General features: G+C 45.0%; 1 protein-coding gene across 1 annotated transcript in view; it reads left to right on the plus strand.

The window, feature by feature from the left end:
- MYO9A (myosin IXA) overlaps nucleotides 1-14,081 on the plus strand; it is a 361,511-nt gene extending 347,430 nt beyond the window's left edge. The window contains exons 36-42 of the mRNA XM_065412857.1: nucleotides 420-548; nucleotides 1,730-1,835; nucleotides 2,938-3,069; nucleotides 4,662-4,785; nucleotides 11,183-11,385; nucleotides 12,822-12,964; nucleotides 13,606-14,081. Of these exons, the coding sequence (XP_065268929.1) occupies nucleotides 420-548; nucleotides 1,730-1,835; nucleotides 2,938-3,069; nucleotides 4,662-4,785; nucleotides 11,183-11,385; nucleotides 12,822-12,964; nucleotides 13,606-14,081 (1,313 nt within the window). The remainder of the gene's footprint in view (nucleotides 1-419; nucleotides 549-1,729; nucleotides 1,836-2,937; nucleotides 3,070-4,661; nucleotides 4,786-11,182; nucleotides 11,386-12,821; nucleotides 12,965-13,605) is intronic.
- The last annotated feature ends 1,894 nt before the right edge of the window (nucleotides 14,082-15,975 follow it).

The following is a 15,975-nucleotide window of genomic DNA, read 5'->3' on the forward strand; positions in this document are numbered from 1 at the left end:
CTTCATCGACAATAACCCTGGCTGGGTGCCTTCGTACCTTAACGGATCTTGTGGTCATTGGGCGGTTCGCTCGAAGTCTGCCATGCCAGTTGTCTTTGCCGGGCTGGGGCGGCACACAGAGGGAACAAACACACGCAGCTGAACATCTGACCACTCCCATGATAGTAGAGAGACGGTGAGTGAGGTAATAGCTTTTATTGGACTGACATCTGTTGGCAAGAGACAAGCTTTTGAGCTACACAGAGCTCTTCCTCAGGACCTCTCTCACCCACAGAAGTTGGTCCAAGAACAGTGGTTAGGTAATAGCCAGTGCTAGTACTGACATGAAAACACTGTCTTGTTTACTGGATCAAAACTGATCATTTGCTTTTTCTTTGGTTTCTTTTCCACTCCCCCCACTCACTTGCCTCGGTGAACAGATATTGACAACGTGAATCTAGATGACTACAACATTCATGTCATTGCCAGTGTGTTCAAACAGTGGCTGAGAGATTTGCCCAATCCCCTCATGACCTTCGAACTCTACGAGGAATTTCTGCGAGCTATGGGTAAGGAAGGTCCATACAAATCCTATACAATCACACACAAAACCCAAGACGGGGAAGGTACAGTTAGCTGCAGGTACCAAACCCAGAACAAGCAGTCTTTTTTTACTTTAGTTTTATCATCACCATTGTCATGACAAGCAGCAAGCAAGTAGATTGTGTGCTTGTACGATTGTACAAGGGCCAATTGTATGGAGTGTTTGAGTCCAAAAAGTCATTTTGATGATCTGTCATCTTTTATGACGTTACTGGTAACACAGTGCTGGAGCCTCTCCCACCTGCCTCCCTCTTAGAGCCTTTTCCAACTGCCGGGGTCTTTCCCTGCAGCAGGGAAAGACTCCATCGGGGGTGATGACACTGCTAAAAATAGCAGTGTAGCCGGGAGGAACGACTTTGGCATTTAGAGAGCCGTGTAGGCGGTGCTTAATTTGTGCCAACACTTGCCAGGGCTGAGCGGCACATCTGCTCCAGCAGCTCTCTGCTGTTGAAGCCTTTCCTTGCAGCCTCCCCCTGCCAGAGCCTTTCACTGACGTGTAGGTACGCACTGCAGCGTGGACACAGCCTGCTTTTCACTATGCCATGTAGCCACAGACAGCACTGTGACACAAACTAATCCCTTACATTGTTATAGTAGTCAAAGCCTTTGCCGTTCATAGCCCTGGTACCTCTGGGCTTGCCGTGTGAAAGTTTAAAAAAAAATTAAAAAATGCTTGAGCCCCGGCTCCTCTTTCGTTAAAAATTAAGCAGTGGGTGTAGGGTATATCCCCACAGCCTTCATGCATGTCTTTACTCACCTAAGCAGTGCCTCGCCATCTACATTGCTATTTCTACCCGTGCTAGGGTGGTGTGTAGCATATGATTTTGATGGTGAGCAGTGTGTGCAGCATAGACGTGCCCCAGGAGATATCATTATTATTCACCTCCCAACTCTTTTGGAATCTGTTTAAAAGAAATCAGTGTCTTATGCTCATGTTTTTTGCATAGGATACTGCTACCCGAGGGACCTGCAAAGGGGGCCTGCTTGTATAGGCAGGGAGAGGAGGGAGTTGTCATCCCTGTCTCTGTGCACTGGCCTCCTGCACAGCTCCCCTGTACTGGGCCATTCACACTACCTTCACAAGTAAATATGGCAGAAGACACTATGGGGAAGTTGCCTGTAATATGTGTAACTGTGCTCTCTCCAGGCCTGCAGGAGAGGAAGGAGACCATCCGAGGCGTGTACTCTGTCATTGATCAGCTCTCTCGCACCCACCTCAGTACCCTGGAACGCCTCATCTTTCACCTTGTGAGGTAATGGCAGACCACAGTATGGGATCGTCATACTGCAGCCACTCTTTCTCTTCTCCTTCCTCACTAGGGGCCTGATTCTGATACACTTACTCCCCATGAGTACCACCTTACTCCATGAGTAGTTCCACTGGAACAAGGTACTGTTCTACGTGAGTAAGAGTACTTGAACATGGGCCTATGTGATCCAAGTACTTTTGTAGGAAAAAAGGGGAGTGAAACTTCACAAGGGAGTGCTTTAAATTCTGAAATGGCTTAACGCTCTGGACCCAAGAGCTTTTTCTCCAGACAATGCTCTCATTGATAGCTAATGGCAATAATATTCTTCTTTTTATATATAAGTTCCCTTTCGTAATAGCAACAAATGTTGTAGACTTGCTGAGAAGGCAACCACTGTAGGTCTCAGCTGGTTACTAACACATGGTTCCATACCATAGACCTAACCCGCTGAGACGTGCAGTAAGATTGCAGTGGATCACAGTACTGCCATATGTTGCACCCTTTAGTTTGAACATTGAGGGTCTAGGAATCATGTGTGATGCTTTTGCATGAGCTTAAACAATATCTAGTTCAGGCTATAGTCACTGTGTTACAATCTGCGAAGTTTCCAGCCGTCTACATGCATTTAGACACATCTGTGCTCTGTTTCTAAGGCATAGCTTAATGATGGCTAAGTGAGTTGCTTGCAACTGTAATAAACTTGCACTGTATCTAGTCCTTTTTGGAAAATAGGTTAAGTAAGTCAAAACAAAAGATTTCCTAGAGAACATCATGGCATGTTGCATGGTTCACTCAGTGTCCATTGTCTTACCTTTTTGCCCTTGTCTGGTATAATATTTACATCCTTGTAGAACTACCTGTTGGTCTAGTTCCTTACCAGATGCAACAAATTGAAGCTCTTCACTTCAAAGCTATATAATATTGTGGAAAATCTTCCCCTAGCAATGACCTCCAGATCTCATGTGCATATACAGCACTCCTCTCCCTGCCCTGCTCTGAATTTGTATTTTGTTCTCTTTCTGTTTCTCTACAGGGGTATTTCCTGCCAGTGTTAAGTGAATTGGAGCAACCTTTAATCCTTGCTGTTTTGTTGTTTATCGTTTAGGATTGCTCTGCAGGAAGAGACCAATCGAATGTCAGCTAATGCCCTGGCCATTGTATTTGCTCCCTGTATTCTGCGCTGTCCTGACACAACTGACCCACTGCAGAGTGTTCAGGACATCAGTAAAACAACCACGTAAGAATACAGTATTACAACTTCTAGAGTAAATCCTGTAATGAGGTAATGTCAGGACAGTCAAATGATCCCTGAGTAATGCACTTTAATGTGTTCTAGAATGACAGCTACAAACACATCACTGGTTTGCAAATAAATTGCCTTAATGAAATACTGTCTATTCCATCAGTAACTAGCAGCTACTAAAGTTAAACCTTTTAAAAACTGCAGGACTGGATAACCTGCACCCAGGAGTTTTTAAAGAACGGGACAGTGAGCTCTCTCAGCCATTGATGTCGATATTTAACAAATCCTGGAGCAATGGGGAAGTTCCAGAGGACTGTACAAAAAGCTAATGTGCCGGTATCTAAAAAGGATTAACGGGATGATCTGGGTAACTATAGGCCAGTTAGCTCAATATCAGTCCCAGACAAAATCACGGGAAAGCTGATGTGGAATGTAATCAGTAAAGAATTGAAGGATGGCAGTGTAATTAGTGCCCGTCAACACAGTTTTTTATGGAAAATAGGTCTTGTCAAACATACTTGATATTGGTTATTGATTGGATGCCAGGTTTGGTTGCCAGAGGTAACCACGTTGACATCGTAGACTTAGATTCCAGTCAGGCATTTGATTTAGTACCACAGGTCATCCTGATTAAAAAATTAACACCATACAAATTCAGTGCAGCAAATATTAAATGGATTGAAAATTGGCTAACTGATATCTCCAAAGTAATTGTAAATAGGGAATCATCATCCAATGGGTGGGAAGGGTTTGTAATGGAGCCCCACGGGGATGTTTTTGACTTCAACTGGAGTTTTAAGAATAAACATGTTAGATTGTGAGATGCTCAAATAATAGGGCACTGGGGGTTAGATAAGTACCTAGGATGGATAGTTGATGCAGGAATCATTTGATGATATTCTATGCGGGAGACCAGACTACATGAACATAATGGTCCTGCCTGGCCTTCAAATCTAAGATTCTCTCCTAGAAGCAATTCTTCTGCCTACAGATGTGAAAATTACTTTGAATCACTCTTCTAAAGGTTCCTTGTAAGAAGATGTTTCTTTGTAACTTGACTCATATACACCACCTTGTATCATTACTGCTCTAAAAGGATTTCTTCCAGAAAACAATACTGATGGTATTAAACAAAATATCTGCCCGAGACCCCTAATCATTGTCATTGCCATGCGACTGCCTGACCAGCTTGGATGCAAACAAGCACAAGTGTGTGTGTCTACAAATAGATATTGATAGATAGCGCAGCATATCAGAAATGGCCATTCTTTCAGCCTTTCATTTGAACATGCTGTGCTTTCCTAACCTTGGTGGGTATTTTCCTTTCCAGGGGAAGGACCTGTTTCCCTGATGGAGCCCTTGGGGAGCCCTCCCTTTATTCCTCTAGTTTAGCTCTCCTGCCTACCACCATTTGGGGCATTTCAACCACACCATTCGTTTCCAGCCCACGAAGCAAGAGAACTGGAGCACACATCCCTTCCCCTCTCTGGCATTGTAGGGCTCTAGTACTTAGGCGACATGGCCAGCTCAAACACAGCCAGAGTTTTATGCTCCCATTTTACCACTTTCTTTTTTCCTTTTTGCAGCTGTGTGGAGTTGATTGTCGTAGAGCAGATGAATAAATACAGGGCTCGTCTCAAGGACATCAACAGCCTGGAGTTTGCTGAGAACAAAGCAAAAAGCAGGTTGTCTTTGATCCGCAGATCAATGGTAAGATTCGGGAGGGGGGTTGAGCTGGTAGTATGTTCTGTTTCTGTGTCAGGAAAAAATGGAGCAGACCTTTCCTTTGTTTTAGGAGGACTGGTCTCTCCAGCCATGTTATTGATCATAATTTCCTTTTTTACATAAAATGCAGAGAAGAATCTCGTGTCCGTGCAGCTATTGTGTATTTGCATAGTTTATTCAGTGTGTCTGTTGTAACTGAGAAGAATGTGCATGGTACTAAATTGAAAGTCAGAGAATAATTTGGTACTGATAAGCCAGCCCCTCTCTTTCCTCTCCTTTTCACTCCCCTGATCTTCTCCTGCCTATTTCAATCTCCCTAGCCTCTTACACCTCCCAAAGCCTCATATCCAGGGCCAACAGAGAGACTGAACCTCAGCCCTGCACTTGGTTCCCTGCATTTCCCGAGCCACACATTTATACCAAAGGAGATGGGAATGGTGCCTGTCAAGAGTTCTAAAGGAAAGTGCCACAGAAACGTGGTCTCTGGATTTCACAGGCTCATTTGTACATTTTTGGGATATATTTTGCAAATTTGGACTAATTTATCCTGTGTTAATCAACTCTTTGCTGGCTCTGTTTATGACCTCCTCACTCCTGCACTAAAGTCCCCTAATCCCACAGTGGCCTGCTGTCTGGTACTGCCCACTGTGTTAAAACCCTTCACTTGTTTCCCTCCCGCATAACGTCAGGGGGAATCTGGGGTGAAGCTGCCCTTAACCAAGCCCTTGCTTTGACTCCCTGTATGCAAGTCACTTCATTAGTACTGCCTTCGGCAGCGAGGACTGAACTGAGCTGCCTATAAAGGGTCACTTTCTTTTTCCCCCACTGCCTTTCTGGGAGTTTGGAATACCAGCTCATTTAGCTTTCACACACCCAACTGGGTAGATGAATGAGAGGCAGAGTCTGGGAATTGAATCGACCTGTGTCCCCCTTTACTGTAAGCCGAACAAGCAACAGGCTGTTCGTGTGCTGTGTTCTGCTTATAGAATGAGAAAGGATGACTGATTCATCACAGGACAGTCAACCCAGATCTGTGCTGCTGAAAGGAAGAGCAGGCTCTCCATTTATAAAGACTCAGTATCCTCCTGTGGCATGTCCTATCAGGAATCCTGCTTTGTGAATTGCAGCCAATGCTAAATCTGCTCCAAACAGGCACTTCAACAGTTATTTTGCAAAGCTTGTGGCTCAGCTGTGCGTTGTTGCTGATGCCGCAGAGAGCTGACTCGCTCATGACATTAAAAGACTCTAGAAGTTCTTTTAAGGGGGCAATGGCATGTGCACTCTAACCTTCTGCTTTCCTTTTCATGTCCTCTCTAATCCAGAAACCTGTACTAATTGCAGTTAGATTTATGAGCATAACCCGCAATTCAATCCCGGTATGTATTAATTGCATCGCACTCCGTGACAGCTGCATCCCATCATTGTGTGTAACCCTCCGCTCATTCAAGCACCTTGCCACAGGCCCTTGTTTGACTCTGCCCATTCATTCCTGTGCAGGACCCACCTCAGTGACTGACTTTTCATTTCTCTCTCAGTAGGGAGCACCCTAAGGTCCCCCTGTCCTGGAGGAGGCGCTAGAGCAGGAGTAGGAACTGATGCCCAGTGGTTGATGAAATAGCCCTCAGCAACTGCAGTTGGTTACTGCAATTCACTGGTCCGCTTCTCCAAAGGCTGCTCTTGTACTCTGTGTGTACTCTCCTAGTCACGCCACTGCTCCTGCATGCTGCTCTTTGGAGGGGTGATTTGACCTGGCAAATCGCACAAACCTTCTCAGAGAGGGTGGAGGGTCAGCACTAACAAATGAAAATAGCTGGGGGAATCCTCATCACTTAGCCAACAGAGGCCTCTGTTTGCTGCAGAGTTCTCTCCTGAGTCTCTAATTAACCCTGCTTCAGTCAGCTTTGCCATTCTTGTCCTTTCTATTGTGTTCCTCGTTCCATTCATTTTCTCTTTACCTCTAGTTCTGTTCTTTTCTTCCCTCCCCTCTGTTTTCATCCAAGCCCTTCTTTTTCCTTCTCTTTCCTCCCTCACACCTCTTCCTTTACTCATGTGTGTCTGTTTATACACAGTACCCCTCCGAGTTGTTCCAGCTGCTTCAGTTCTGCCATCATTTCGCACCACAGTGGATGGATGCCCCCCATATGCCTGCCCCAGCTAATGCAGCATGGCTAAAGCAGGGTAGTGCAGCGCTAGGAGCAATCTAGGAGAACTGAGCAGGAAAAGAGGCCCCACTTTTCCTCTCGCCCCTCCCTACACCTGAAGCCAAATGCACCGTGATGTTCAGAACTTGGCACTTCCAACCTTCAGCTTTTAATTTATGGATCCAATTGATGGATCTTTTATTTTTTCCTCACTCCTGCTACAGTCTGTAGCCCATCAGAAGCAGCTACTTCCTGCCTCTTGCTTGGCAGGATGGTCACGTTGTGATGGATGAGGAGAGCAGTCTTTGCAACAGTACTTTAATGTGAAAGATAACACACCTGTTTACTCACAGCCACAGTATCTCCTCGCCCTTTTACATACTTAGCAGTGCCAAGCATTTGGGGACTGATTAGAAGATCAGAATCTGAGCTATGCTGCCATTAATTTCTTGTGTTGGTCGATGTATTCTGCAATTCCTTCATTCATGTTCGTGTCTGTGCTGCAGCATTCTCATTAAGGGTCTGTCTGTAGGAGCCTGTATTGTGCTATCCATCTTTAAAACACACACACATTAAAGAGCAGCTGTGTCCTTTGCCTTTCTCAGATGGGTCCAGCAAAGTGCTAGATTGATTCAGGTGAATAACAGAGGCATTAAGCCAAGGCACACTTACGTTGACTACAAAGCTTTTAGCTTTTGACTTTCTCCATCAGTAGCATTAATGTACATGATATAGTTAAAGTAACTTTTACCCTAGAGAATCTCTTCCAGAAAGGCATCCCACTCTTGTTTTGAAGACATCAAATGCTGGAGAATTTACCACATCCCTCGGTAGTTTGTTCCAATGGTTAATCACCCTCACTGTTTTAAAAAAAAAATGCCTTGTGGCATGGATGGAATATGGGTCAAGTGTGACTACTGGGACTGTTTCTACCTTTGCAAATGGGGACAGGTGGTGATGCTTTGTCTTCAGAATTGAGGTGATATGATGCCCCGATGGTAGTTGAGCCTCTCCTGGAGGCTAACCTTGGAACAGCATTGGCCCCAACCATAAAGCAGGTTGCTCTGCTGCTAGAGAATATCATAGAATCATGGAAATGTAGGGCTAGATGGAACTTCAAGAGGTCATCTCCCCACACTGAGACAGGACCAAGTAAACCTAGACCATCCCTGACCGATGTTTGTCCAAACTGTTCTTAAGAACCCCCAATTTCAGGGATTCCACAACCTCCCTAGCTAACCTGTGCCAGTGCTTAACCATCCTTAAAGTTGTAAAGTTTTTCTAATATCTTACCTCAATCTCCCTTGCTGCTGACTAAGCCAATAACTTCTTGTCCAAGCCCCAGTGGACATGGAGAACAATTGATCACCATCTCATTATAACAACCAAGACTGTTATCTCCCCTCTCAGCCTTCTTCTCTGTAGACTAAACATGCCCAACCTTTCGTCACAGGTCATGTTTTCTAAACCTCTTACCGTTTTTCTAGCTCTCTGGAATCTCTCTAATTTGCCCATATGTTTCCTAAAGTGTGGTCCCCAGAACTGGACACAGTACTCCAGATGAGGCCTCACCAGTGATGAGTAGATTGGAATAGTCACTTCCCATGTCTTAGAAATGACAAATACAACAAAATGCCCCGATCTGACATCCAACTCAAAAGTGAAGGGGGGGAATAAAAAAGAGTCTGCAAAATCCCATCTGAATCTGCTCATTCTATCCCCAAAATACATGATGAGCAGCAGAAAGTGCAGTGTGTAGGGAAAGGCCCTGGGGTTGTAATTGGGGCACCAGATTCTGTAGATTCAGGAATCATTAAGTGGGACAAAGCAGTATCTGAAGTTCTAGCAGTACAATTTGTATCGACATGAATGAGATTTGGGCAACTCAAAGCCTTTGCAGCACTTAGGAAAAAAATACCTCTCCCCACATTCTCGTTCAAAACAGTCTGTTTTTTTGCTTTCAGAGCATAAACGAGGAACCATTACAAAGAGACTTAGAGCAAAATCTGTTTAGTTTATCAAGAAGATCAATAGGTGACTTGATTGTATAATTATATTTATGGGGAGAAAATCCCAGGAATTGAAGGGCTCTTTAATCTAGCAGAGAAAGGCAGAACAAGAAACAATGACCAGAAGCTGAAGTCAGACAAATTCAAATGAGAAATAAGGCATATTTTTGCTAACAGTAAGAGTGATTAACCATAAGAACAAACTACCAAGGGATGTGTTAAATTCTCCAGCATTTGATGTCTTCAAACCAAGACTAGGTTGTCTTTCTGGAAGAGATGCTCTAGCGAAACACATGTTACTGGACTCAATACAGAGATAAGTGGGTGAAATGTAGTGTCTTGTTTTATACAGAAGGTCAGACTAAATGATCTAATGATCCCTTCTGCCCTAAAACTCTATGAATCTGAAGAGTGAAATGCAAAGTGTTTCTCATAATGGTAAAAGTTCCCATATTCATGTGGAACTGAGAGGAGATTAGTCTCTTCATTGTGTCTTATGTCCAAAGAAACCTGTTATTTCTCTGTCCCCATGAGGCAAACCGAGGCATCTGGTACTAGGAAAGGTAAAATATAGCCCAGCTCTACATACAATATCTTTGTTACTCTTTTTTCCTCATTCCTTTTCAATGGATTGGAGTTCCAGTCCTGGTAGGGAAAGAAACCACTGGTTCACATGAGTCATGCATGCAAAACTGCAGCATCTTCAGTATATGGGGTGTGAAGATTGGCACAGTAATTCCCACACTAATGGAAGACACCAAACATACCATAGTAACCTTTATGATCCCATAGGAATTAACAGAACATTGCAGTTAATTTTCTAATATTGAAAGTGGGGGTATTTATATACTGGGCTGCTGATCAAGTTGTAGTTAATATAATGAGCCAGCAGCTGTAATGTGAGTTACAGTGCACTGAGTGAGTCTGTGAAGATCTGAAGATACTGAGCTTGCTCACTAGGTTGGGCTTTCCGAAGAAATTAAGTTGATTTAGGAATACAGGTCTCATTGCAAATCCATAGGACTTCTGCTCTGAAGTCTCTTACCTTCTTTTGAAAATTCCTCCCAAAAATTACAGCAAGGAAGAATCCTCTTACATAACTAGCTGGCAGTTTTCAAACTATTATAAGTTGAAATAATAGCGCCTCTGCTTACTTCATAGCAGAATAGTTACCCAGTCGGCTGGAGTTATACACTGCTTGATCAGCAGTCTAGTAGTTATTCATAGAATCATAGAATATCAGGGTTGGAAGGGACCTCAGGAGGTCATCTAGTCCAACCCCCTTCTCAAAGCAGGACCAATCCCCAGACAGATTTTTGCCCCAGATCCCTAAATGGCCCCCTCAAGCATTGAACTCTCAACCCTGGGTTTAGCAGGCCAATGCTCAAACCACTGAGCTATCCCTCCCCTCCTAAGCTCTGAAGGATGCTTAGAGATTTTCTCTTGAACAGTTTCACTGCTCTGCCATCTTTCCCCTCACCTTGTTTCACACAGTGGCACCTCTGCCTCCTCATTCCCTTTCCCTGATGTAAGGAGCTAGTGTGTGCTTTAACTGGCCTCTCTGCTTACTTTAATATTGGACCTCTCATTTCCACAGACAGTGCGAGGACTAAAAGTGCAGCCATGGTTTTGTAGCTGGCTTTTGCACTTAGCATCATTTGAGCTCCCTAGTGTTTGTTGTGTACGGAGAGCAACTCACCAGCCTGCTAAGCTGAATGTTCGCATTGGATAGTGTTATCCGTATCGTTTTGTGTGCATAGTGGGATTGTTTTTCACAAAGAATGGGATGGTTTAGGACTGTGCACGCCAACGTTTTGTGTACAATGTTCAGGATGTTCTCACCCCGAGCCAGCATTGTGATTTGGCAGACTGAAGGCTTCCTGTCTTACAGCCTGGGCTTGTAAAAATACATTCTGTTGTGTCTTTGACTTTGGAAGTCCGATGTGCATGTCACTAAAAAGTTTCATCTGTCCTTTTCTGAACACACACAACATTTATGTCCCCCCAGCCAGCCTGCTGTGAGCTTTGAGATGTCCTTGATTGTCATGCATTGTAACTGGTGTTGTGGACTGTGTACATGTGCTAAGCACTTGTTGCTGAAGTTGTTTCCTCCATTCTTGGTACTGGAGATAAAGGGGGGACGAACACTGTCAGTCTAAAATGTACCATGACATGCCTGGAAGGTTTGGCGATAATGGCATGAAGTTTGTTGATTTGGGTTTTTACCTGCAGGGCAAAGGACGTCTAAGGCGTGGAACTTTCCCCAGTCCAACATCTCCTGTTTCAGTGCGATTACCCTCCGTGTCTGATGTTTCTGAGGAGACTGTGAGTAGTGAGGAGGCAATGGAGATGGATGTCTCAGATCAGCAGCAGGCAGCTATGCAGCAAGAGGAGAGGGTGCTGACTGAGCAGATCGAGAGCTTGCAGAAGGAAAAGTGAGTCACAGGGAATGGAGGGGTGGAAGGGCTCAGTGCTCCAGAGGTGGACAATTAATGTTGGGAATCTGGAATCTTAAATTCAGATCCTCTTAGAGCCACAGGTGAACACAAATTTGGTCCCACTCTGATAGCTGTTGAAAAATGTTCTCCACTTCACAAAATTTTGTACGATTAGCAATGTCTGCACATCAGGGTGAGGTGCATCAGCAGTACTATGAAGGGGACCCAAAACTGAAGGCAAGTCGTGTTGCAGGTCGGGATTGAGGTGCATTTGTGCTGAAGGGTAGGGGTGCATTTGCGCGGAATTGCAGGTCAAGATTGAGGCACATTGCCAGAAAAAGAGTTTTAGAACTGGTATGGAATAGAGACTACATGGCTGTCAGTTAGCAGTGGGGAAAGGTGATGTGTCCATGCTGATCGTTAGAAGATCAGCAGTGGTTCCTTTCGTTGAATGTGAAGTATTGTTGAACTGACTGGAATTGGCAGTGTAGCCCTTGGTTTCATTCCTTTCTATGCAGGAGAAGCCAGAGGCTAATGCTAAGTAAATGCTCTTCTTCCTGAAGAGCCCTGACATACACTTCCGTCAGGATTCCATCCGGTCACCCTTCCTGCCCAATGTGTGCGGGGAGCCACTAGGGGAGATGGTGAAACATTCTGAGCTGCAGCGACATCAGTCTGCTGCTGACACTCAGCTCTCTGATTCCTTCTCCTCTAATGGAGATTCTACAGCCTCGTTACTGCTGCTGTCTGACTGATCGGGATCTGGGTGAAAGACAGCCCAGAAGCAGTGGGAGAGATGCTAGCTGGCAGGCAGCAGCACTCAGAGTAATGATCATAGACTTTGTCTGCATCAGCTGTTGAGGGTGTACAGCCCTTCCCCCTTGCTAACCTGGCTCTCCAGCCTTGGGGCCTTGTTAGATGCTGGCCAGGAGTCTGAGATTGATCTTCTCTAATGTGGATCTTGCAGGGCTCATCCTTGCCTTTGTCACCCCCAAGCCAGACTGCTGTGCTGCCATTTTGTTCGCCTCAACAATGGTGCAGTTCAAGGTGCTGGTGATGACCATTAAAGTGCTGGTCTGGGGACGGGATGGCTGAGAAGCTGCCCCTTGCCAGACGTCCAGCCACAGCACTTGGATTAGCTGGGATGTTCTTGCTGATGGTTCCTCTAGTGGAAGCCTCCATGACCACTGGTGGACTGATTCCAGTGTAGACTCCAGCTCTGACATTTGCACTTTCCTCCCAGTGTGATACCCCAATATCTGTGTTTGGTTCTGAACTTTGTTTGTTGTTGTGTTCTGTTCCTGACACTGCGTTTTCACGGCCTCCCTCGAGCTCTCCAGCCAGTGCCCTTCTGGGTCTCCCTGCTTACACAGCACTGGTTTACTTCCTCTCCACCTTTGTCCTGGTTCACCAACTAGGGTTATTTTCTGCAGGGAGGAGCTGACTTTTGAGATGCTTGCACTGGAGCCCCGAGCCTCTGATGACGAAACCCTCGAGTCTGAAGCTTCCATTGGCACTGCGGATAGCTCCGAAAATTTGAACTTTGACTCTGAAGGGGCTATCTCTGATCGATCGGGTAATCACAGTCCTCTTCTGACAGGTTTTCTTACTAGACTGATTCAGTGCAGCAGAACTGGGCCTACTGATACATGCAACAGCATCGGCACTTCAAGCTTTAGAGTGGTGCTTAGACTTCCCCCCCCTTCCTTCCTAGTCTGTGCTGCAGCGGCACTGCATGTCCTACTCATGCGTGTGCAAACTCTGTCCCACAACCCAGCTGAGACTCCTCCAGTCCCAAATCATAGAATTGTGAGCAGCCTAATCCTAGAGTGGGCTAAAGCATTTGCTTGGGAGGTGGCATTCCCTGCCTGGGACACCCTCCATCTTCACCCCAGAGGGAGCATAGTCTGTTGATTAAAACACAGGCCTGAGAGACCTAGCTTTGCTACTGACTTGTGAATGGACTTCAGCAAATCATGTAATCATTTTGTGCCTGAAATCGTGTCAGACCCCCTGGTTGTCCCAGACACTGTGGGTAACCATTTCACATGTTAACCTGTAGGCACCGTGGGTTGGTCACTTCTCTTTTCCAGTTTAATTGCATATGTTCCCCCCTGACATGCCCAGCAAATTCACTCTCAGATAGTAAGAGTTACATAACTGTATATGCAGCCTTGTGTGTATCTGTTCTCATTCCCCTCCCCCTCTTTCTATCAGAGAGAAGTTTAGCACTTAGTTCACTGAGGCCTGTCAAGATTGAATCCACGAGCAGGTCGCGAAGGCACCTGAGGAAGCAGCAAGACTCTCTGGACTCAGTGGATTCTTCGGTTTCTTCTCCGTCTTCATCCTCCTCGTCCTGCTTACCTCACGTGACTAGGAAACGATTCCAAATGTACTCCAAGTCACCCTTCTATCGAGCAGTTGCTCCTGGCAATATCACTGAGCAGAGATTGGGACTTGAAGGGTTACCAGGGCAGCTTAGGGGTCTGGATGACAGGCCCCAGTTCACCAGCAGAGGGACGTTCAGCCCTGAGAAAGGCAAACAGAAACTGAAGAATGTGAAAAACTCACCCCAGAAAACCAAAGAGCTCCCAGAGGGGGCAGCTGGGGCAGGCCGGAAAAGAAACACTGAAGCAGACTGCAGCAGCACCCAGCAGCTGGTGCTTTTTGGGAACAATGAGTTTATGGTGTGAACCAGTTGCCCCAAATCTCATCATTGCTGCAGACAAGTGATAGCATCTCACCTTTGGTATCTTCCCCCCCATCATCACCGCCACCATTGTAGAGTTGCTGCCAGCTGCCCATGCAAAGCATTTATTCACTAATTGCTTGGGCTTCCAACCTTGCATTGCCAGTGCTACAGGGAGCAGGAGACTAACTCTTAACAAAAGCCTGTTGGGGACAGTTTCAGCAGTGGCCTTAGCTCTTTTTAATATTTTGGAACTCAAAACCTGCCAGGTTTTTCTGACTGGAGACTCAGAACAAAAGAAAATAAATTGGGGGAAGAATTGCTGGTGAGCTCTCTTTTACTTCCCATCAGCCCTTGGCTTTCTCTTTCTGAGCAGAGGAAATGGGGAGAGGGAAAATCAAACCGCCAGGTAACGCCAACAGGATCTTGGAGTTTGGGGAGCTGGTCCACGCCTGTCTTGACCTTGATGTGAAAGCTGGAGACTGTGTGTTTGTGCTGGGATGAAGCATAAACTCCTCCTTACAAGGAACCACAGCAAAGAGTAGACCAAGCCCTTTGTTCAGAGCTATTTATAATGCACTCCATGTTGTTGTCAGGTGATAATAAAAAGCTATCATTTCCATTCAAACAATCAGAGCATGTCTCAAAACTCCCACCACACAGACCTGCAATGAAAAGAGAGTGATTTTTATTTTTGTTGTTGTTGATGTCAGGAAAACTAATGCCAGTTTGACTCCTGGTTAGTTCAAGCCAAATACTTGTGCCGAATTTTCAATAGCCATAACTAATCCTGTGATCGAGGCACAAAGAAGCGTTTCTAAAAAACAAAGGAACCTTTAGAAATATAAACCTAAAATATTTACAGCCACATCACAACCCTGCAGTGCTGCCTACTGTATACACTGACCAAGTGAACAATGGTTAACAGTTCCAGTGAAGGACAGGAACTTCTCAGCCAAGCAGCAAACTCAGGCAGACAAAACAGCACTATTTTAATTGCATTGTTAAATCAAAAGGAAATGCATGGAAAAGTGTTAAGGAAATTTTCCCAAAGTAATCTGTTTTTAAAATGTGACCTAACCAACTTTCTCCCCTTTTCTCAGATCATCAGTATTAAAAGCAAAAAGAAAAAAATCAAGGACTACTTTTTGTTAATATCCTGGTTACTGAAGTTCACTGTATATATATTTTAAAGGTTTTTATTTTCCCCCTACATGGAACGTTTTTGCCAGGAAAAGAAAGGGAGAAGTGAGGGAAGGTAGAATTAGCCCCTAAGATTATTGCAGGGAAAGAAATGGCAACATTTTTCACCATAGTGCATCACCATTCACCATGTCTCAGCTCACTGAACGTTTGTGAGATTAGCAACCTGCCTAAACTGCTTAGAACATGTGAGAAGCTGATGCATGTGTACCTCTCACTGTAAATGTGACACCTTTGTCAAGGCAAGTATGTGACAAATGTTTGTTTAAAAAGTTCTCAGGAGATCTCTTTAGAGTAAGACGAGCAGTGTCATTCTGTCAGATCAAGGCTAGATTTGTCATTCATGATGTCATCCTGTGACTTGCCACCAGCACAGATGTTGCTGTAACACTTTTAAAAAACAGATTTGTAGGAATCTAGTTAGTAAGCTTAGAGGCAGTAGTCCAGGAGGTCACTTAGTGACTTGGAACTTTATGGGGATGTCCCTACGTGTTAGTCTGCATCCACGGTCACATGGATGAAGACCAGCAATCCCAGAGCATCATTCAGAGAAATTACAGATGCCAGTCCATTTCCCTAAGCAGCCAGGAATTTGCTGATGCTGAGAGGAGGAGTTGATTAGAAGGGGCTTCAGGACCTGAGTTAGAACAATTAGCTGAATAAATGCTGGATTGGACCTGCCAGTTAACCTGCTA

The sequence above is a fragment of the Emys orbicularis genome, chromosome 10 (assembly GCF_028017835.1).
Source record: "Emys orbicularis isolate rEmyOrb1 chromosome 10, rEmyOrb1.hap1, whole genome shotgun sequence".
In the NCBI taxonomy this organism is placed as follows: domain Eukaryota; kingdom Metazoa; phylum Chordata; order Testudines; family Emydidae; genus Emys; species Emys orbicularis.